Raw genomic sequence first — 24,329 nt, forward strand, 5'->3', positions numbered from 1 at the left:
TTGAAGTCTGTGTTAGGGAAACATTCCAATTTGCAGAAACGCAAACGAATACAAAATGCCCGCTGCTTGCATGTAATTTGCTATGCAAATTTCGCCTGGCTCCATGGTTTTGAAGTCTGCGTTAAAGAAAAATTCCAATTTCCAGAAACGTAAGCGAGTAAAAAAGCACCCGCAGATTGAATTTGTTTTGCAGTGTTGATTTCCCTCAGGCTCCATGGTTTCGATGTCTGTGTTAGGGAAACATTCCAATTTCCAGATACGCAAGCGAGTACAAAAGTACCCACTGCTTACATCTATTTTGCAATGCCGATTTCCCCTGGCTCCATAGTTTTGAAGTCTGTGTAAGGGAAACATCCATCCATTCCAGCGATCGTACCTCAATCGTTGCGCAATTATAACTGAGTGGATTTCCGAGCGGCACTCGCTTATTTACTGATTGGTGTTATTTCAATAGTCTGTTTTGAAAGCAATTTTAGGGCTATTGAAACAAATTTTGGATCAAAAAGTAACAAACATATAACGCGTAGACATTTTATCTTTCGAATGAAGTGTTTATCATACTATTTCGTTCAGTAGTTTTGGAGCTATTAACGCTCAAAATATCGTTCTCCGGCGTAAAGCTTTCGTTTTCGAAAGTTTGAACTTACACCCCAGTATAGAAATGAAAGACGTAGTCCTACGTCAAAATCAAAGATGTGATTTTTTTCGCTTTTAAGTTATGAATTTTCAAATTTAACCGATGATTAAAAAAACCAGATTTTGATACAAAAGCTTCCTCTTCGTCGATGTTGATGTACTGAACAAAATGTTTGAACAAAACTGCACTGGTATTTTGCAATATCTTTCATTCTTTTCATTCTTGTACCGAGCTGTGTGTGTGCATATGTGTGTGACATCAACATTGGCATTGGGAAAGTATTTTATCTGTTCGTTGTGCTGCGCTCACTTGCTCGTTCGAGACTGTTATTTCAAATCACGGATAACTTCTTCATACCGAATAAGTTGGAAGCGGATGGAAACGGATGGAAAAACGTGACCTGTTTTCTGGTTTGGCACCCTTCCTGTAAGAAGTAGTTCTACGTCAAAATTTCAGCCACTATCTACCGTTCATATCCCCGAATGGATATAGAAAAGTAAGAACAACAATCTTTATGGCAAAATCTCACCACTTATTATGAAGCATTTCAGTGATTACGTTTTTTGTTGGCAAAAAATTGCAAACGAATTGCACTCCACTGAGGGTCCTGGGTTTGAACCCGAACTATATTGGACGTTCGTAGCCATTCAGCCATCATTAGAAGTCCATCGCACCTTTTGGGTGTTGAACTAATGACCAGCAGTCTTCCATGTTTCACAAAAAACACTGCGTCCGGGATAAACATGTCCACGCTGCTGTTCGCAGTTTTGTGTTTGTGGAGGCGATCTGGCGTAGTGGTAACATCCATGCCTCTCTCGCTAAAGGTCACGAGTTCAATTCTCACTCCCGACATTCTTCCAAAAAATGGAAGTAAAAAGTGACGAACCAGCCAAAACGAGTTGAAAATCACTATAATACAGATAATAATAAAAAAAATAAAGTTTTGTGTTTGAATACAAACATGATTTTTTCGTACCTATGTTTGAAAATGTGACATATTGACGTGGGACTACGTCTAACCGGAGTATATGGGGGGTAAAATGAAAACCTAAGCACAGAACATGCAGAAAAAAATGAAAGATTCCAAATGCTTATAACTCGAACATTTCTTACTGGATCGGAAAGATGTTTGCATCAATGGATACGGAATATTTCTACGCTTCTATCGCAATTAATAAAATGTTATTTTTCATTAGATAAACAATTGAATAACTGTGAAATGTCAAGCGTTATCTAAACGCCCTAACTGCCTAGTTTTGATTGGCCCGATTTACGGTTTCCCGAACACAGACTTCAAAATCAATGTACTTGTGGAAATCCGCTTAGCAAATATACATGCAAGTAGAGGGTATTTTTGTTCCAACCGAGCTGTGTTTCCCTAACACGGACTTCAAAATCAATGTGCCTGGGGGAATCCATTCTGCAAATATATGAAAGTCGGGGGTATATTTGTTCCGACTGAAATGTGTTTCCCTAACACGGACTTCAAATCCATGGAGCGTGCGGAAATTGGCATTGCAAATACATGTAAGTCGGGGGCAATTTTATTCCGACTGAAATGAGTTTCCCTAGCACAGACTTCGAATCCATGGAACGTGGGGAATTTGGTATTGTAAATACATGCAAGTCGGGGGCATTTTTGATCCGGCTGCAATGTGTTTCCCCAACACAAACTTCAGAACCAAGGTGTCTGGGGAAATTCGCATTGCAAATTCATGCAGGTCGAGTGTATTTTTCTTCCGACTGAAATGTGTTTCTCTAACAGACTTTAAATCCAAGGAGCGTGGGGAAATTGGCATTGCAAATACATGCAATTCGGGGGCATTTTTATTCCGGTTGAAATGTGTTTACCTATTACAGACTTCTAAACGAAGGTGTCAGGAGAACTCGGAAATGCAAATACATGCAAATCGGGGGCATTTTTGTTCCGACTGAAATGTGTTTGTCTAAAACAGACTTCAAAACCAAAATGTCATTATACCAAACGTAAAAGGACTGTCATTAATTTTACTTGTAACGAAGAACATAATCTATCCAAATGCATGAATTGACCTCACATGGAATTATACAATCTTTTTACTCACAAAGCAAGTATATTGAATTCAATTGAATTCCGAAATTATTTCATTCAATCAAAAATTAAATCAATACAAACAAATAATTCCTAAGCTAAGGTAGTCCCACGTCAACCTTGCGGTTATATCATAGATATAACCCACCCATTTTTTTTTGTATTCGTAGTAAGTTTGGACATACGATGTTCAATCCTAATGTTTCACATGATGTTCGAACAAGGTGTTCAGTTTCTCTTGTATTTTCACCCCAAGCACCGGCAGTGCGTAGAGTAGAAGAAACGAATCGGACACCACACCACCACCACTAAACACGTGGTGTGTTGGTATGTTGACATGGAAAAAATGCTTCCCTATCATGACAATGGGTGCTTCGTCTAAAATATTGGGCAAATAACATAAACCTCTTTATCTGTTCTGAACAAAATAAACGTCTATTGATATCAGAGTTTTTCACAATTGATATCATTATTTAGTGAACGCATCAATTTATATATTGAATTCATGTATCATTTCCTATTATTAGATATTTGAACAAATGCTAAAATTGAATAGAGCGTGGCGGAGATGTTTAGTTACCCACAACAAATTTTGATTACAATATTTTTATAATTTTAATCGTATATAAAGTACAAGAGTTGTTCAGCAGTGACATGTTAGGCGTGACGCTAACCACTCGTATACGGGAGCAACAATTTTGACTGGATCTTTGAATGTTTACAAATGGCCTATTACTTCTTGTTCGCGACGAACGCGACCCGAGCTATAAAACGAGCGAAGAAGAGGAGAAGAAAAGATGATGCAATCGCATACACACATAGCATATGTAGTGTAGTGTAAGTGTAGCTTTTAGTTTTTTCCTTCATTCAGTTGTGATAACATCGAGAAATTAATGGCTTGCTACGGCGACTGATATGTCTCTATGCGCAGTATACATGTCATTGAAGCTAATCTTTCCTCCAACACCCATTTGTAATGGTATAAATATATAGAGTATCGTGACACAGAACATATATTAAAGCAGGGTTGATTGTAATTCTTTCACAAATCGTCATCGCAAAAGCTAATCATGAATATGGTACATATTTTTCCATAATAATTTTGCAGGTGACAATTGGTTTCAACTCAACTGATTTTATGCGTTTGATGTAGACATTTTTCAGAAACATTACACTGCAAAATGAATTTTTCGGAATTGATTTTTTGAACGCCCTAACTTGGACCACCCTAATCAAACTTTCATAAAAATTTGCATCTTAAACTAAATTTTGTGTATTAATTCATTTATTTGGCCAGCATTTGTACGACGTCGTCCGCTGTGCAGTCGGTTCTTCAGACTTCAATTGGCAACATGCACGCAAAAAAATCTCATGGGAAGCTTCTTTCTATTCAGAGAATGTTTTCTTTGCACGAACCCAAAGATTATTTACTCAGACTTGCAAAATGTGCATGAACTCATAGCCTCTTAGTTCATGCAATGTTTGTAATGCGAACTAAATTTCAAGTTCGTTTCTGTGAAAAAGTATTCTACCAAGAAATGTTTAAGGATGAATAATTTCTTTCCGTGCATGAAAAGAAACGAAACGAAAGCAATGAATACTGCGACATCGGGTGATATGATGTACATGATGTTCTTGAATTATAAACATCGTGTTTGTTTACACATGTTTATGTTTGGGGCTGTCCACATACCACGTGGACAGAAAAAGCACGGTTTTAGACTCCCCCCTCCCCCTCCGTGGACAAGCGTGGACATTTTCATACCCCTACCCCTCTTTGTCAACGTGGACATTTTCCTTTTCAAATTGAAATAATTGAGGAAATAACTGATTTGCGCCTAAATTCCATTTTAATCCCATTTAAGTTGTTTCTATTTCAAATTTTACTTGCTGTACCCTGTACCTGCTTTGTTGTGGCCCATTGTTCTTGTATGGTAGAGAAATGAGTGGCATAACGAAACACATGCTTCTCGTGAGTTTAATTTTGAAACACTTATGAGTTATCACTTAGTTATCACTTACCTATAGATATCACATAGACGCCAGTAATAATCTAGTCAACTTGATTATTTCGCTTTCATTTGTTTCAAATGGAATTCCAGTAGAACTACAGAGATATTCTCGATCGAATGAAAAGTTTTCCTTTCATTTTGAATTATGAATATTTAATGACACTGCAAATGCAAATCACTGCAAATCGAAGGTCAATTGTGGAAACTTGAAAATGTTCTATACAAGATCCAGTTATTGCTTTGACAAATGCATTGTTTGATAACAGAGTTACAGTGTTACAGTGTTACTTAAAATTTTAGATGAAACAAATCTTTGCCCACTCCGGAATATGATCGATCACAGTAAATGTCGATTCATCTTCAATCTGGATTTCCGATTCACCTTTAGTCGGTAGCGCAACTCAAAACCTTTTCCGCCATAGTTCGGAGAATTTTCAGAGGGTATTGGCGTTTTAAAATATTTTATTATTTTTCAAATCCTTATGGGCCATTTTGCATTGAGTGTCTAGATGACTTTCAAAGTGCTTGCGGGGAAAAATGACATCAGACAACTCACGATACATTGATTTCCAACTATGGAATCAAGCTCAAATCTCAACTATGAAAGTTGATTTTTTCTTGAGACTCATTTTTTGCTCTAAATTGACCCCAATTCAAAATTACGCTACTTAGAAGAATTTAGTTGCATTCATTTGAAAGATGAGAAAATTTCCTGTTGTGGAACATTTTAAATAGTGAAAGATAACAATAGGAATAACATTGTGGTGTCGAGGAAGGTAGAAGGGTTGGAGAGCTTAAATTTTGTTGATAGAGACAATCAAGTTTATTTTTATTATATTTATAAAAAAATATAAAAACCTTTGAAAAACGACAAATTTTAAGTATTTTTTTACTTCTAAAAGGTACTTCTATCGATCAATTCAAATGTTTTACAACTGCATTATATGCGAAATTTTCTGAAAAAAATAGAATATTGGGTCAACTGATTCATGTTTGAAGACTAGTGGTGCATGGATCATTTCACGCAAATGTAAATATTAATTCCTATAAATTGACGGACTTCCAATACTTTGAAAAATTCTACCTTTTCGAGAAAAGTAATGCGAGAAAATAATTTTACACGAAATTCTGCATGAAAAATTATACAGACATTATTATCCTAAGACTAATTGTTCTCGAGATAGAACAAAATCTATAGAAAATTATATTTGATGAAAAAACCATATGTGTTATATCATGAAAACTCAACCATTATGGAATCGTTTATTTTTTATAGGTTTGGGCTATGAACCGCTATACATAGCCCGCAACTATGAAATTAGAGGATCATACAAAATAGCTCTGTCGCTCGCAGTTTACATGAGTTATTTTCAGAATATAGATTTCAGTGAAGAAGTTCAATGATATTAGTAAAATTATATGAAGCACTCTCAGCAGCTCAATCCGTTTATTAATAAATATGGAATACTCAGGATGGGCGGAATGTTTTAAAATTCTTGAATATGGATCAGTTTTGACGTAGGACTACGTCTTTCATTTCTATACCGGGGTGTAAAATCAAAGTTTCGAAAACGAAAGCGTTACGCCGGAGACCGAGATTTTGAGCGTTAATAGCTCCTAAACAACTGAACGAAATGGTATGATAAACACTTCATTCGAAAGATAAAATGTCTACGCGTTCTATACTTGTGACTTTTTGATCCAAAAACTTGTTTCAATAGTATTAAAATTGCTTTCAAAACAGGCTATTGAAATCACCAATCGGTATATAAGCGAGCGCCGCTCGGAAATCCACTCAGTTCTAATTGAACAGCGATTGGAGCATGTTGTCACTGTTGTGGTGAAGCTCTTCGTTTATCATGAAAGCGCGGATGAACGGTGTCACCAAGAGCCTGTTTGTGCACCCTAGGCCAGAAGGGAATCCATCAGGAGGAGAGTGATGCCACAAACGGTTCCCCGGGAAGACATCGCTACACACACATACACGCGCGGAATTCTTTCCGTTTGGATGCCATTCAGCATCGAGAAAGTTCCGGAAAGATCTAATCATTGCTGGAAAATGATCTGCCAGTTCCTCTGGGAATTTGAAAATACATTCATGTGAAAAAGTTTATTTTAATGTTTTCTATCCATAAAATATCCATATAATACATTTGGGTTTGTGATTTGTCAATCAAGTACAGTTAGCAGGTTAGCTTCTGAAGATTATTCTTCAGAACAAGGTTTTTCGTATCCTATATTGGATGCATAAAACCTTGTGCCTCCAACGTAACGCTCTCGTTTTCGAAGTCCCCCAAATATTCATTTATTCATTCATTCAGAATGGATTTAGATTCAACTTCGAACAAATGATCTCTAAATCAACTATAGTCCTACGTCACCCTTGCGGTTATACCATAGATATAACCCACTTCCTGTTTTTTTTAATTTAGAATGTATCGGTGATTATATTTGAAAAAATATTTATTTTTCGTGTCCACCCCCCCTAAAATTGACCACGTGGTATGTGGACAGCCCCTTTGTGTATCATTGTTCGGGTTCGGGATAGACATCCAACACTAGCGAAAATCATGTTTGAGTTCAAACAAAAACATGGAATTTTCACATCGCGTGAACATGTGTAAGTGTTTTTCGGAAGACTGATGACCAGTATTATTATTTAAAACGAAAATTGCAGAACATCAAATGCTGAATTCATATTGCTCCTGTGAGCTGCAGTACAATTCTAGAGATCGCTGTACTTACCTGTTTGTATTGAATAGGCTTTCAACTTTGCAGTCCATTCATCTCTAAAAGATCATTGTAGTAATTCTTTTCGTTCTATTCATGAAAGTGCTGAAATTCGGTAGAACACCTGATAATTTTATTTAGTTTGAATATCGTATTCCAAATTACCACCACCAGTAACGTAATACAATAGAAGCAATTGATTATATATAAGCAAACAGCTGCTATATTATTGAGTATATTGAATCATAATGCAGCTGAATATTCAATAAAAGGTTGTATTCTCATTAAAGGCGCCACACAAGCGGAACTCGTTCTGTGACAAAATAGCTCTGTAAAATATACTCTCGAATTAGTGCTCAACGCCGTCAAAAATGTATAACCAATATTATCCAACATACCTCATAAATTGCACAGGACCCTTTGCGTTAGAAGCCGTGCTACCAATGAGTCTCAATATGTATTGCTTCTCAACCGGATCGGGCAAAGACTGCAAGAAAAACATGAGTTGTAACTCCACACCTAACAAAATTGTATGCAATATATGCTCCCCAAACAAACGAGCATAAAGCTTACCAGCGCAACCGTTTGCTCATTCGCCTGTTCGTTCGCAGCTTTTTTCGCCTCGGTAAACATATTCAGCACACGCTTTCCAATGGCGCTTTCCGATCCGCTCTGAAGCTCGCTCTCGAAACCTTTCAGCAAGTTAGAAAGCAAAGCACGCTCGGCCTCTCTGTCCGCTTCCACATTATCTTCGTCGTCATCCACAGAGGAAAGCTTCTTTCTCAAGCTTCGAACCTGGATAATCACATTTTCCAGCTGGGTGATATCCGAAATGAGATTTTCATACTTTTTCATCGAATTTCCGCGCGCGGTTGGCGCGTCAGCGATCCAATTTTCCCGCGAAAGCTTACAACACGTGGTGATGATTTTCTCCACGCTTTCGGCAAACTGTGGAATTATTTCCGCGTCATCGCCAGCTTCATCCGAAAGTGTTTTAATTGCGGTGTGGAACATCGAGGACATGGTTAGCTGAGCGATTTGCCCAATCGTTCTCGACTCGAAGTAGTGAAGCACTTTTTCCGCTTCTCTAGTATCATCAAACAGTCGCTTCTGGCGCCTTGCAGGAACGGCACGGGCATTCTCCCACACCGTTTGCCAAGTGTTGCCCGGAATCATCATTCTCGAACTCAAATGACCCTTTCTTCCGAATGGATCCCTTTCGTCAGTATCCTCTTCGATCCAATCCCTTGGGCTGTACCATCGGATAAAATCTTCCAACTTGCCAGCTGGATTGGCTGCCCTGAAGCTCTCCATATCGGACAGCAGCGATGCACTCATCATCTGGGTGCAGAGTTCACTGCCGGGTCCCAGCTTTAGCATCACTTCAGCATCATCCTCGAGCTGGTCCTCGGTTTTCGGAACGGGCTCCTGCGTGATCGGGATGTAGAGAGGCTCGTCCGAATCCACCAGCAGCATTTTGCCGAGCTTCGAGAGACGTCCCACCGGTTGGTTCCACGGAGCGTGGCGCTTCTTGTTTTCTGTGGTGCGGGAAAAATATCGATAGTGTGTAATTTATAGTACTAGCCATACTAGCCATACCTTCTTCATCTTCGTCGGAACAATCGTAGAACTCATCCTCCGACTCGTGACTTCCTTCGCGGCCTTCTCTGGCTGTCATCGAGAACGGAAGTCCACCCTCCCGGATTCGTCGCCGCTCCATGCATATGTTGAGCATCTGGAGCTTCTGATGGAGCAAACATGTTCTCGAGTCAGGAAATCCGGGAGCGACTCTGGAAAGAAAACATCGTATGACAAATTAGTTAAGACACACTAACGAAAGGAGTCTGCAAATGAAGACTATGTATTCTATTAAGAGACTAGCTGACCCAGCGAATATGATTGAATATGATTTCGGCGAATTTGCCAATGATTGCGACGAATATGATTGTCCAAAATTGTTCTTTTTTAAAATGAATTCGTTCGAACATTCACGTTGTTTTACTAAGCGAACGTTTGTGGATTCAATCGCAGAATTCTTCATAGATTGATCTTCTAGTTAGCCCTTAACAATTTTCTTTTACTATAAATTTCCTAGTACTTCTACCAAAACTCGTCATTATGATAAAAAATTATTTTCAGTCACAATTTTCACACACGATTCTTCTATTTACAAATAACATGTTTCTCCGTTACATAGAATAAATGTACAATACAGAAAAGTAAAATTTCATTCATAATTTTCATTTTCCACCAGCGAATACATTGCCATTTTCACTTCACACCAACGGAACGCGAAGCTTAATTCCGCAAACGCGAAATCCAACCGTTAGTTTGGATGTCGATGGAGACGATGTTGTTATAAAACATGTGAATAAAATTTTCTGAATTTTCTCATTTCCCTTCAGAGTTTTCCGTAAAGTTTTTTTTCCGGTTTTTCTCTCCGTAACATTTATCTGCAAGCGGAGGCGAATACAACAAAATAAAGACGGCTCAAATCTGACGCTAAATTTTACGCTTACCAACACATTTGGCGATTTATTGTTATTTATACAGCCATTCCATGCCAAACCGATAATGTGGTTCTCAGATTGACATCAAAAGTGGAAGTTTTGTTCTTCATCGTAAAATATTCGACCCGCATTTTTTTTATTTTTCGTTTGGGTGACCATTTCCATTTTAGGGTGGTCCGAATCAATTTTCCCCTTTTTACCAAAAATGACTTTTTTCCAAAATTTCGAACTTTTGAACCGCTGAACCGATTTAGATAATCGATATGTCAAATTGAAGCCAATGATATAGCCTTTTATTAAAAATATTGAACTTTGAAAAAATGGATTTCTTTTTCGTTTTTTTTTTCATCCCATTTATTTATTTAAGGCTCATTAGCATTTTAGCTGTAACAGAGCCGAATTTTAATCGTGTACATGTCACATTGTTATTATATCTATAATTAGCATATTAAATAGTTGCCATTCGCCAGTATTCCTTCTATACCATTACATATGGTACATTCACACAGTAGCCATTTAGGCGAAAGGGTATTCTTTCTGTTCTTCCATTATCCAGTTGGACCACCGGACAGCGGAGACAGTTGATTGATCATTGTTGAGTTATTTATAGAACAGTAGCCCGATGTGTCTGGCAGAGCAGAGCAGTTGTATGGATGAATCGATCTTATTTCGACCGTGGATCGATCTCCATCGCTGATGATTGTTGCGTGGACGTAGCTATTCTGTAACAACACAAAGATGGTCAATGAGGGCCCTGAGTTTTGAACTCACGATCGATCGCTTACTAAGCGAACGCGCAACCAATGTGGCTACGGAGACCCCCTTTCTTTTTCGTTATTATTGATTGAAAATCATTTTTCTCCTTTTATTGCAAAAATTCATAACATTTGAACTACGGAACCGATTTAGATGATCGACATATTAAATTGAAACCATTAAGCTAACCTTTTTTGAAAAAAAATATTGCATTTGCGGGAAGATTGGATTCTAGGCGCATAGATCTAGTCTAGTCACATAGGAATATTGAACGAAGACTTAAAACATGTTAAACTTGCACAACAATTACTCAAAAACGAAAAATAACACCCCTCTGATTTTCGAATATATTATGTAAAAACATCTCACCTTCCAGAAAAAATATAGCGTCCTATATCTTTAACCGAGAAAACAAAATCCTAATTTTTCGCAAAAGTAATATTTTTCAAAAAAAAAAACTAACTCATCTTCAATTTGATATGTCGATCATCTGGATCGGTCCAGTAGTTCAAAAGTTATAAATTTTTGTGGTGGAAAAAGGGGGAAAATTGTTGTTTTCGAACCATCAGTTATTTTTGAAAAATCATATTTCAATAACAAAATAAAAATAGCATCTAAAATAGCATGGATATACGACGGCGCCAGTGGTTGTGTGGTTAGTGTAACAGCCTCACAATCCGATCGGCCTGGGTTCAATCCCAGCTGGCGTCGTTGGGATTTTCTGAGGCGAAAAATCTCTGGTTACGTCTTCCTTCGGAGGGGAAGTAAAAGAAGTTGGCCCGGCTCATGTGTTGTTGAGTCTGATAGGTAGGAACAGGTGGAGTCGCCTCCCTGATGTCGGTGATTGGCACTGAAGTGGCGGAAATAGGCCGACGAAAAATAAGCGAAGATAAAAAAAAAGCATCGATATATGTTATGTAAAAATTCCTCAGTTTTCAAGAAAAACTATAAAAAATAGTTGAACTTCTAGTTCAACAATAAAAACGACTACAATCAATAATTAATATTACTTGAAAAAAGTCATTTTTGGAAAAAAGTGGAAAAAAAATGATTTTTCGGGCCACCCTAAAATGGAAATGGTCACCCTAACGAAAAAATAAAAAAATACGGGTCTAATATTTTGCAATAAAAAACAAAACTACCACTTTTCATGAAATCTGAGAACCACTAGGGGAGCCGCGGGTAAAACGGACAGTGGGGGTATGATGAACAGGTTGTTGATTTGTATAGTTACATTATGAATTTCAAATTTCTGTTGATGGGAACCCCTTCTACATGCTATTCTAGAATATTTAAAACATCCTATGACAATGAATACTGATGATCAAAAGTGAAATAGGGAAACAAAAACCGAAAATCAAACATGATTTCGCGTGTGGATGTAATTTTTCTGGCTTCGATATTAAGCATTTTGAGTGATTCAATTGCTAAATTGAATTCGCTGATGGTTATATTTCGGTTTGTGAGTTGACAGAGATATTAGGTATGTACGGAAAAGTAAATTCATTCGTAAGTGGTAAATTGAAATTATTGAAACAATTGCACTGGTGGGGTTGAAATGGACAGTCACAACCATAATCACATCCAATGCATGATGAAAAAAGAAGGGAAGAACTCTGTTTTATATTGCTTTCTCTTTTCGTTCTATTTCAGTTACTGGACGCACAAACACTGAGAGAGAGAACGAAATTATTCCTCTCGCGAGCGATAAACTTTTACACTCCGTATATTATTCACCTGTCCATATTCTCCACACTACATGTGCATTATACCCGCATCGATAAAAAATGTTCTACTTTTCGGCTTGTTTTAATTTCAGTAAAAAACATGAAAAAACACATTTTTATAAAACATTTGGCCAATAATTTAGAAAATCAGTATATTGAACTGTAAGAAACTGCTTTTAAGTTTTGGAAAACATGAGTTTCCCAAGATACAATTGAAGATTTCCTTAACATGCCCGTCTTACCCCCATCTCCCCTATATCAGTTTGGCATGGAATGGCTGATATGATACACTGTGGATAACCGGATTCAAACATACTAAACGGACCCTCATCCTCATCCTAGCTACATCCATATTTCATTAAATTGTCATATTAGGTATGTTCAAATATATGAATACATTGATCATTTACATTTGGAATTTTCAACATATATGCATAAATCTACTGCGGATAGTCGAAACTATTAGTATGGAACAACCCCTATTCCAGCCCCCTCCTCTACCTAGCTACGTTCAATTTTATTCAAATCATCATATTTATAAATTATATCAACAAATTAATTAAAATTTCTGATTAAAAAAATCAAAACTCCGGATAATCGAGTCTCCGGATAATCAAGTCCGACCTTTTATGGAGTTTCGGGTGGAATAAACACGCTTTTAAAACAAAAATTATAAATGAAAATTATTTCTACAATGTAACACCGTACCGCAAGCCGGGGTCAAATTGATCACGATTTTCAGGAAAATGTAAATATTTTCGCAATGTTTCGTTTAATCTATACTGAACTTGCTGACCTGGCAAACGTTGTTCTGCCATATAATTATACATTTGGTCCCATGCGAACCGGATAATTACCAGTGTGATACGTGTATTCGCGATTATTAAAGGATTTGAGTGTGATACATCCTTCTGCGATTATAAAAGTGTGAACCTTCATAAGCGGTGTGAACTTCCGAAAAGTGTTATTTTGAAGTTTTGGACATTTGAGTTGTGCCATTTGAGAGCAATTAAGAGCAACCATGGAGCAATTAAGAGCAACCATGGAGCAATTTAAACAATTAGTTTACCAAAGAGGCCGAGTGCAAGCGCGAGTTTCGGTGATTATCAACAAGTTAAGTGATGCGATAGAGGAAAACGATAATACCAACTTATCGCAGTTAAAAGCGTATGAAAAAAAGCTAAAGTTGCATTATGCGGAGTATATGGCGAAACATGATTTGATCATGGCTCAGTGTCCCAGTTTTGGGAAAACAGAAGACCAGGACGAAAAGTTGGATGAGTTTGACAGCATTCATACTGATGCTTTGGAGAAGCTCAATCATCTGTTGGATTTCTTTCGTGCCGATCCCACACATAACAACCGTAGATCTCCTCAAGTTATTGTTACCCAACAACCTCTGAAGACGCCGATTCCGACATTCGACGGAAAGTATGAAGCGTGGCCAAAGTTCAAGGCGCTGTTTAATGATTTGGTAGGTAAGTGTGGTGATTTCGATGCAACAAAACTGCAATACCTTGACAAAGCGTTAATTGGTGAAGCTTCCGGCATCCTGGATGCCAGAATCATTAACGACAACAACTATCAACAAGCGTGGCAGTTGTTAGAGGAGCGGTTTGAGAACCCGCGAGTGATCATCGACACCCACATTTCCGGTTTATTGTCGATGAAACCAATATCTAAGCAGTGCTGGAAAGAACTGAGAAACTTGATCGACAATTGCAATCGTCATGTAGAGGGGCTGCGATTTATGGAGCAAAGCGTCGATGGGACAGCTGGTCTTATCGTTGTGAAACTGCTGACATCTTGCCTCGATGGAGAAACGAGAAAGCAGTGGGAGCAAACTTTGGAACATGGGGAACTTCCGAACTTCGATGAATCCCTAAAGTTTCTCAGGAATTATTGTCAGGTCCTCGAAAGGTGTGAGATAGATAAGACGTCCTGCAAACTTCCTATGTCGGTGAAGCCCAGCTGGGCACCGAGAGCATTCTATCCAGTGACATCCGTTCTATCCGAAAGTGTGTGTGAAGTGTGCGCGGGGTCGCACCTTAATTACAAGTGTCCTTCTTTCCTGAACATGAATGTTGGTCAGCGGGTCAACAAAGTGAAGCAAATTGGACTGTGTTTCAACTGTCTTCGTAAGGGCCATCAAATTCGAACCTGTCCGTCGGATAAGTCATGCTCCAAGTGTAGTAAAAAGCACCACACAATGTTGCACTATGAGCGAGAATTTTATCTTGAGCCTGAGTCACAAAGTTTAAATACAACGGAAGTCAGAGTCAGAAGTTAAAACAGCATCAGTATCAGCTTTTCCAGAAAATCCTGTGTCTACAGCGTGCTCCAGCATTCAACGACCACCAAAACAAGTTTTTCTGATGACTGCGTTGGTGAGTGTAGCGTCAAAAAGTGGGAAAATATTTAAGCTACGTGCTCTTCTCGATTCCGGGTCTCAAGTTAACTTGGTATCTGAGTCTGCAGTTCACTTACTGGGGCTTCCAAAGTATCCTGCGAACGTTCCAGTTGTTGGTGTAGGTGGTGCCAAGTCTAGAATCCTGCATCATGTGATTATGCGACTATTTTCCGACTATACTGGGTTCCAAATTGACGCGGACTGTTTGGTGACAAGGAAAGTGACAGGCAAAGTTCCTTCCGTTCCTGCTGACATTTCGGAATGGAACATTCCACCAGGCATTGTGTTAGCCGATCCCAAATTCAACCAGCCGAGAGATGTGGACCTACTTATTGGAGCTGAACTATTTTTCCAAATATTGAAACAAGCTCAACTGAAATTAGCTGAGGGTCTTCCAAGCTTGTACGAGACAGAATTTGGATGGGTCTTCGCCGGTGCTTTGAATGAATCTGAAACCAAAGCTGTTAACGTGTTGTGTGCCACCAATGAGGATCCGTTGTTGAAAGAAATTCCAAAGTATTTCGAGCTTGCTGAAGAGAAAGTGCCAACTAGTGAAGAACAACAGAAAGAGGGTCATTTCTGCAGAACGTATCGACGTGATGAAAGTGGTCGATTTGTGGTCCAGTTACCGTTCTGCGAGTCCATCAGTCAACTAGGAAATTCCCGAACTTTAGCGATGAAGAGATCACTATCAAATGAGAAACGTCCATCCAACGATACACCAAGACCTTGGTCAGTGCCACGAGATTCGTGAGAAGAACGATCGTATAGTATATGAGGTCAAGGAGAAGTCAAATGGTGATCGTGAAGTGAAGATCGATTCAAGACAAACACGATATCAATACGTGAATCCCTTGCGTGATACATTTTGGACAAAGCGGTCCCACGATCATTTGGGGACGCTTCAACAAAGAGCTAAATGGAAGACAAGTCAACCGAATAATATATCTGACAGCGACGAAGCGAAGGTTTCCGATTTGGAATGATATTCCAACCGGCGGGAGTATGTTCGCGACGAACGCGACCCGAGTCACCAGCAGGCGAACAGGGGGAGAACGATGATGCAATCGGCAGAAACGAAAATGCAATCGGCTGCACTCGTCAATGCAATCCTACTCACACATACTGAGAAGTGTTATTTTAAGTTTTCTTTTCCTTTATTCTGTTAGTGTGTAAGGATGTGTAGATTTAAGTTATTCTGTTTGTGACAATTAAAGGAGTAGGATCTTAAATTGAAATTGCCTTATTTTGAAGAAGTGGCCCAGTGAAGCAGCAGCAGTGAAATCCAATCTGGTCAACAGGGCGACCAACGTAATTTCCATCCTCCGTTGTCTTGTGAGTCACCGGGCGACAAACAAGCAACGAACGTGTTCGATCCTGTCGTCCTTTTGTCAGCATCGTGTTGTGCAACGGTTAATGGTGTGTTTTAGCCGCTGAAATTTCTCTGCTGGTACTGCTGTGTGCCGCTGAGGGTGAATTATTTCGTGTTGTTTTACGGCGAATGTGCGCCGTGGTCCTTCGACGAGTCAGAGCAAGCTGCGATCTGAGTGTGCGATCGTCAGCGACTTTGTGTTGTGTTGAGACAAAACAATGTATTTCTAGAGAATATTTCGATTGGTAAAAATAACGAATATTCTTCAAGAGAGTTTGTATGTTATCGCTCAGATCTGTCAAATTGATCTAAATGATGATTTTCACAGCGAAACATATATATGTGTACCTCTTATTTTCGAATTTTCCCTTTTCATTTTAAATATCCTTCTTATAGATAAAGATGTGCATAGTCAATTTTTTCGAATTTTTGAAATTATCTCAAATATTTTCCAAAGTACTCTATCATTCTAATTTGGGTAAAGACAAACTCACAAAATATATGGACGACGTAGATCTGATCAGCCTTTCCCCCGTGATGATGAGTTATACGTACGTGGGAAAAACTCTCTTTTATATCTAAATATTATTCTGAAAACCAGAATTGAAGCCAGGGTGGCAAAACATTATGAAATGTTTTGTTGGAAAATTTTCTTATGCGTTAGCTTGAAAAATTTTAGCGGAAAATTTCATAATTTTCTAATGTAATATGAACGAAAATGTATAGAAATTCACTGTTTTTTTATCTATGGTAATACTTGGTGATAATTCAGATTTGAGAATACTAAATCTGTTTAATCCACCTTTCTCGCACCTTTCTCAATATAACAATCGAAAGTTCGAGCTGCAGGTCATTCGGAGACCGTCCGGGTTATCCTAATGTGGCCAAAAATCCTTGAAATTGTCACCAATGAGCTAGTACCGACAAACCATGAAGTTCGATGTGTCGCATGATGGGGTTTGGTTCTGGTGATAAAGTAGTCACTTTCCTCGGAAATCTGATATTTTTCATGCAATTGATAAACCGATTCGATGAGAACCACTGACGGAAAGAACCTACAAATGATTATTGAATGTGTCTAATAAAAACAGGAAGTGGGTTATATCTATGGTATAACCGCAAGGGTGACGTAGCACTATCGTTGATTTAGAGATCATTTGTTTGAAGTTGAATCTAAATCCATTCTGAATGAATGAATAAATAAATATTTGGGAGACTTCGAAAACGAGAGCGTTACGTTGGAGGCACAAGGTTTTATGCATCCAATATAGGATACGAAAAACCTTGTTCTGAAGAATAATCTTCAGAAGCTAACCTGCTAACTGTACTTGATTGACAAATCACAAACCCAAATGTATTATATGGATATTTTATGGATAGAAAACATTCAATTAAACTCTTTCACATGAATATATTTTGAAAATTCCCAGAGATTGGCAGATTATTTTCAGTAACGATTAGTTATTTCCACATTTTCCTCGATACTGGAAGCCCACCAGTGGTTAATACCAACTCGATAACCACCTGTTAATAGCACTTGATTGAAACATATTTGGTCACAGTGTTACATGGATAGAAAACATTCAATTAAACTCTTTCACATGAATATATTTTGAAAATTCCCAAAGGAACTGGCAGATTATTTTCCAGCAATGATTAGATCTTTCCGGAACTTTCTCGATGCTGAATGGCATCCTAACGGAAAGAGTTCTGCGCGTGTATGTGTCGATCCTTCGTCGTCCACCTCCTCCAGCACGTTAGGCAACGATGTTGTCTTGTCGATGTCCTCACGAAAAATGAATGTGTCTCACCACCAGAATATCGCTTAAGTATGCTTTTTGTGTGTGATTGAATCGAGAGAAGGTGTGGTTTACGATGGCAATTTGGAAGGCAAACTAGAGGGGAATGAACTCTCTGAGCTCGGAACTTTCGGCGACTGAGCAATAATCGATTGCGGACGCATACAATATTGGATACGGAAATATCCTACTGATGGGGAAGAATAATCTTCTGAAGCTATCCTGTTAATTGCGATTGATTGAAAAACCACAAAACCAAATGTATTTGGTCACAGTGTTACATGGATAGAAAACATTCAATTAAACTCTTTCACATGAATATATTTTGAAAATTCCCAGAGGAACTGGCAGATTATTTTCAGTAACGATTAGATATTTCCACATTTTCCTCGATACTGGAAGCCCACCAGTGGTTAATGCCAACTCGATAACCACCTGTTAATAGCACTTGATTGAAACATATTTGGTCACAGTGTTACATGGATAGAAAACATTCAATTAAACTCTTTCACATGAATATATTTTGAAAATTCCCAAAGGAACTGGCAGATTATTTTCCAGCAATGATTAGATCTTTCCGGAACTTTCTCGATGCTGAATGGCATGCTAACGGAAAGAGTTCTGCGCGTGTATGTGTCGATCCTTCGCCGTCCACCTCCTCCAGCACGTTAGGCAACGATGTTGTCTTGTCGATGTCCTCACGAAAAATGAATGTGTCTCACCACCAGAATATCGCTTAAGTATGCTTTTTGTGTGTGATTGAATCGAGAGAAGGTGTGGTTTACGATGGCAATTTGGAAGGCAAACTAGAGGGGAATGAACTCTCTGAGCTCGGAACTTTCGGCGACTGAGCAATAATCGATTGCGGGCGCATACAATATTGGATACGGAAATATCCTACTGATGGGGAAGAATAATCTTCCGAAGCTATCCTGTTAATTGCGATTGATTGAAAAACCACAAAACCAAATGTATTTGATCACAGTGTTACATGGAAAGAAAACATTCAAATAAACTCTTTAACATGAATATATTTTGAAAATTCCCAGAGGAACTGGCAGATTATTTTCAGCAACGATTAGATATTTCCACATTTTCCTCGATACTGGAAGCCCACCAGTGGTTAATGCCAACTCGATAACCACCTGTTAATAGCACTTGATTGAAACATATTTGGTCACAGTGTAACATGGATAGAAAACATTCAATTAAACTCTTTCACATGATTATATTTTGAAAATTCCCAAAGGAACTGGCAGATTATTTTCAGTAACGATTAGATATTTCCACATTTTCCTCGATACTGGAAGCCCACCAGTGGTTAATGCCAACTCGATAACCACCTGTTAATAGCACTTGATTGAAACATATTTGGTCACAGTGTTACATGGATAGAAAACATTCAATTAAACTCTTTCACATGAATATATTTTGAAAATTCCCAAAGGAACTGGCAGATTATTTTCCAGCAATGATTACATCTTTCCGGAACTTTCTCGATGCTGAATGGCATCCTAACGGAAAGAGTTCTGCGCGTGTATGTGTCGATCCTTCGCCGTCCACCTCCTCCAGCACGTTAGGCAACGATGTTGTCTTGTCGATGTCCTCACGAAAAATGAATGTGTCTCACCACCAGAATATCGCTTAAGTATGCTTTTTGTGTGTGATTGAATCGAGAGAAGGTGTGGTTTACGATGGCAATTTGGAAGGCAAACTAGAGGGGAATGAACTCTCTGAGCTCGGAACTTTCGGCGACTGAGCAATAATCGATTGCGGGTGCATACAATATTGGATACGGAAATATCCTACTGATGGGGAAGAATAATCTTCTGAAGCTATCCTGTTAATTGCGATTGATTGAAAAACCACAAAACCAAATGTATTTGATCACAGTGTTACATGGAAAGAAAACATTCAAATAAACTCTTTAACATGAATATATTTTGAAAATTCCCAGAGGAACTGGCAGATTATTTTCAGCAACGATTAGATATTTCCACATTTTCCTCGATACTGGAAGCCCACCAGTGGTTAATGCCAACTCGATAACCACCTGTTAATAGCACTTGATTGAAACATATTTGGTCACAGTGTTACATGGATAGAAAACATTCAATTAAACTCTTTCACATGAATATATTTTGAAAATTCCCAAAGGAACTGGCAGATTATTTTCCAGCAATGATTACATCTTTCCGGAACTTTCTCGATGCTGAATGGCATCCTAACGGAAAGAGTTCTGCGCGTGTATGTGTCGATCGTTCGCCGTCCACCTCCTCCAGCACGTTAGGCAACGATGTTGTCTTGTCGATGTCCTCACGAAAAATGAATGTGTCTCACCACCAGAATATCGCTTAAGTATGCTTTTTGTGTGTGATTGAATCGAGAGAAGGTGTGGTTTACGATGGCAATTTGGAAGGCAAACTAGAGGGGAATGAACTCTCTGAGCTCGGAACTTTCGGCGACTGAGCAATAATCGATTGCGGGCGCATACAATATTTGATACGGAAATATCCTACTGATGGGGAAGAATAATCTTCTGAAGCTATCCTGTTAATTGCGATTGATTGAAAAACCACAAAACCAAATGTATTTGATCACAGTGTTACATGGATAGAAAACATTCAATTAAACTCTTTCACATGATTATATTTTGAAAATTCCCAGAGGAACTGGCAAATTATTTTCCGGATCTTTCTCGATGCTGAATGGCATCCAAACGGAAAGAATTCCGCGCGTGTATGTGTGTGTGTGTGTGTGTGTGTAGCGGCTGCTTCGAGATCCTCCCGGGGAAGAGTTTGTGGCATCACTCTCCTCCTGATGGATTCCCTTCTGGCCTAAGGTGCACAAACAGGCTCTTGGTGACACCGTTCATTCGCGCTTTCATGATAAACGAAGAGCTTCACCACAACAGCGACAACATGCTCCAATCGCTGTTCAATTAGAACTGAGTGGATTTCCGAGCGGCGCTCGCTTATATACCGATTGGTGATTTCAATAGCCTGTTTTGAAAGCAATTTTAAGACTATTGAAACAAGTTTTTGGATCAGAAAGTAACAAGTATAGAACGCGTAGACATTTTATCTATCGAATGAAGTGTTTATCATACCATTTCGTTCAGTTGTTTAGGAGCTATTAACGCTCAAAATCTCGGTCTCCGGCGTAACGCTTTCGTTTTCGAAACTTTGATTTTACACCCCGGTATAGAAATGAAAGACGTAGTCCTACGTCAAAAAGTTTAAAATTTAATTGAATCATACCTTCAAAAAAAAAAAAGGGGGTCTTCGTAGCCATTTGGTTACGCGTTCGCTTACCAAGCGATTGATCGTGAGTTCAAACTCACCATCTTTGTGTTGTTATAGAATAACTACGTCCACGCAACCATCATCAGCGATGGAAATCGATCCACGGTGGAACAAAGATCGATTCATCCATACAATTGCTCTGCTCTGCAAGAAACATCGGGCTGCGGTTCTATAAATAACCCAACAATGATCAATATCATCTGTCTCCGCTGTCCGGTCTGCTGAACAATGGAAGAACAGACAGAATACCCTTACGCCTAAATGGCTACTTCTAACTATTGTGTAATCTACAATTTATAGAAATATAAAAAATATGTACATGTACACGATTAAAAACCCGGCTCTGTTACAGCTAAAATGCTAATGAGCCTAATAAATAAATAAATGGGATAAAAAAAATACCTTCAAAATATTCGGGTTTTTTTCATTAGTACGTTTGATCAATTTCACCCCGGTTATCAATTTGCCCTCGGATGACGGTACCACTTACTGGGAACGAAATTGTTCCCATTCATCAAATCGAACTGTTTGTGCAACAAATGCAAATGCGTGCATCGGCAGGGTCGATGACTTCCCTCAGTAACGATAACTTTGAAAAGACACAACAATTGCCATGTTTATGTTTCTCACTTCATGATAAGCACACACACTCTTACTCTCTCTGTCCTTAACCATTTTCAGCTAAATCGATCACTGATTGGTGATCGCGTATATCATGACTAGGGGTACTGGGGGCAAAGTGGTCATCTGCTTGTTTGGTAGTATAACTATTAACTATAGATGCCGTATTGATAGTTACCTTATGTTTGAAGAATTTAATGACTTTTGAGTCCCCCTATACTTCAGTAGAGCTGTCGCATGTCAAAATACAAATAAAAATTTAATGGGTTGTATCTAGCACACGACCGCAGTTTTCGACGTAGAACTACGGAATTATATTATTGAATCCACTTGTATATCCCTTTGGATATTATTTTAGAATGCATCGAATTTTTTGTAATATCTTTTTGGCTATTTAATTTTTTATTACTTTAGTACTCGACTCGACTCGATAGAGTCTAGTAGAGTTGGAAGCTATCAACACTTCTCGTTTATTTGGTTCAATTCGCATCAAAGTGTGGCTTCAAATCGCGGATGGTTTATTAAAACCAAATATGTTGAAAACAGGCAGAAACGAATGTATCAGTTGCTCGTTATTGACAGCTCTGTTCGGGAACGCACACAAATCGGCAGAACAAATGTATGGGAATATGAGAATGCTTCCAAATTTTCATTAATTTAAACTGTTTAGGCATTAGTGCACGGCATACAAAAGAAGACAGTCTATTCCCGCTAGTAAACAACCGATTTGGATGTAAACATGTGACGTCACAATTATCCATGAACTGTGTGACACATAGCAAGAGGAATTTTGCAGTGCGAGTTTATTTATTATTTATTATTTATTTATATAAAGGCTACAGTGTAAGGAAAAATCCTTTTAAATTACTGCAACGCGCGAGTATTTAACGTATCCTGTTCTGAATGCAAACTACCAATTTATCTCATAATTAAATTTACTACTCAGTCGTGCTAATTCCTCCCGTTGAACCACTCAATGCTGTCTTCGCGGAAACCGTTAAGCGAAACATTATTTTTAAGCCGCTAGGAAGCCGATTCCAAAATGCTATTCCCCTTACAAAAAAAGACGGGTGGGTAATGTCGGTGACATAACCGGAGTGACGTAGGACTATACAAAGGGGACAGCTTTTGCTAAATATATATTTTAAATATATTGTTCTATTTTCTTCTCCTACGTGAATTCCTACCTATCTACCTGAAAAATGGATTAGTTTACTGTTTACTCTTTATGAACATGTTGGGGGTTCTGAAAAGAACCTTTGGTGTTGTGTTTTTGCGTTTTTTTTTACAAACTTGCTTCTTGATTTTTTTCTGAAGGCTTTGTACTTATTAAATGTTCAACGTCGGGCATCTTTCGGCATATACACATATCGTACAATCAAAATGATGGCTGTGATAGGGAATGCACAGGTGGTCATCAGCTCGTTCACTATCATATATTTCACTATTGAGCACATTACCGTACCTTAAGCTGTGGTTTCGGAGACGAATGAATTGTAAGATGTGTAGTCTCCGCAAACAAAGTAAATAAAAATGAAAAAGAACTGAGGTTGAACTGAGACGAACTCTACGATCTGTCCAGAAATAAACGAGCTATAAGCGTTCTGAAAAACCAACAGTAAATATAGGGACGGATGACCTTCGGATTTAAGTCCTTTAAAATAAGAACAGAGCAGCAGGAAATACATAGCTCATCGTGTTGCTCCTTAGTTATTTCTCTATGCAATGCAGATGTAACGTCAGTCAATTTTCAACATCAGTTATCAACTAACGAAAGCAGTTCTTGCTACCGAGAAAATTCGTTAATGCCATCCTGCATACAATGTGTTGTAATTTGAAGCCACTTTTAATTCGGAAACCATACATGGGTTTGTGAAAACTGAATGATCAATTTAAAAAACCCCAACCACCAATAAGTTCAAGAACAAGCATAAACAAAAAAAAACAGTTTTTATTATATGTCATATTATGTCACTTTAGAATGCATTGGTATTGTGAAAAACTTCTAATAACTCTTCTTTGAATGGTATAATGGCCCTGAAAAGCGCCGTGTTTTACGGTGGCTGGTTTTGCCATCAAAGCAGTCTGTATAAACAAACTTTTTCTTTCTTCTACCTGCTACCGTTTTGCGATTGCGTTTGCCACTCGCTGAAACTAGTTGTTGCCACCGAACCAAATGGGCTCTGTTCTGCAGGCGGATTTTCTTATTGTCGTGAGCAGCTTTGCAAGCCAACTCGAGCACTCCGGCGGCCAAAATTCTATAACCGCTATTAGGTATACTGGTGCTCCGGCACCAATCCGTTGATGCGATGCGATGTTAAACGATGCCGTACAACCACACTGGTTTACGGTTTGAAAGAAAATGATATACTTTTTTGG

At 38.5% G+C, this 24,329-nt stretch overlaps 1 protein-coding gene across 1 annotated transcript in view; it reads right to left on the reverse strand.

The window, feature by feature from the left end:
- Nucleotides 1–7,577: 7,577 nt before the first annotated feature.
- The window catches only part of LOC129779759 (rab3 GTPase-activating protein catalytic subunit), a 526,672-nt gene continuing 509,920 nt past the window's right edge, over nt 7,578–24,329 (reverse strand). The window contains exons 2-5 of the mRNA XM_055787427.1: nt 9,050–9,240; nt 8,024–8,988; nt 7,849–7,937; nt 7,578–7,779 (exon numbers count right to left, since the gene is read on the reverse strand). Of these exons, the coding sequence (XP_055643402.1) occupies nt 7,713–7,779; nt 7,849–7,937; nt 8,024–8,988; nt 9,050–9,240 (1,312 nt within the window). The 3' untranslated portion in view covers nt 7,578–7,712. The remainder of the gene's footprint in view (nt 7,780–7,848; nt 7,938–8,023; nt 8,989–9,049; nt 9,241–24,329) is intronic.

The sequence above is a fragment of the Toxorhynchites rutilus genome, chromosome 3 (assembly GCF_029784135.1).
Source record: "Toxorhynchites rutilus septentrionalis strain SRP chromosome 3, ASM2978413v1, whole genome shotgun sequence".
NCBI classification, from domain to species: Eukaryota; Metazoa; Arthropoda; class Insecta; order Diptera; family Culicidae; genus Toxorhynchites; species Toxorhynchites rutilus.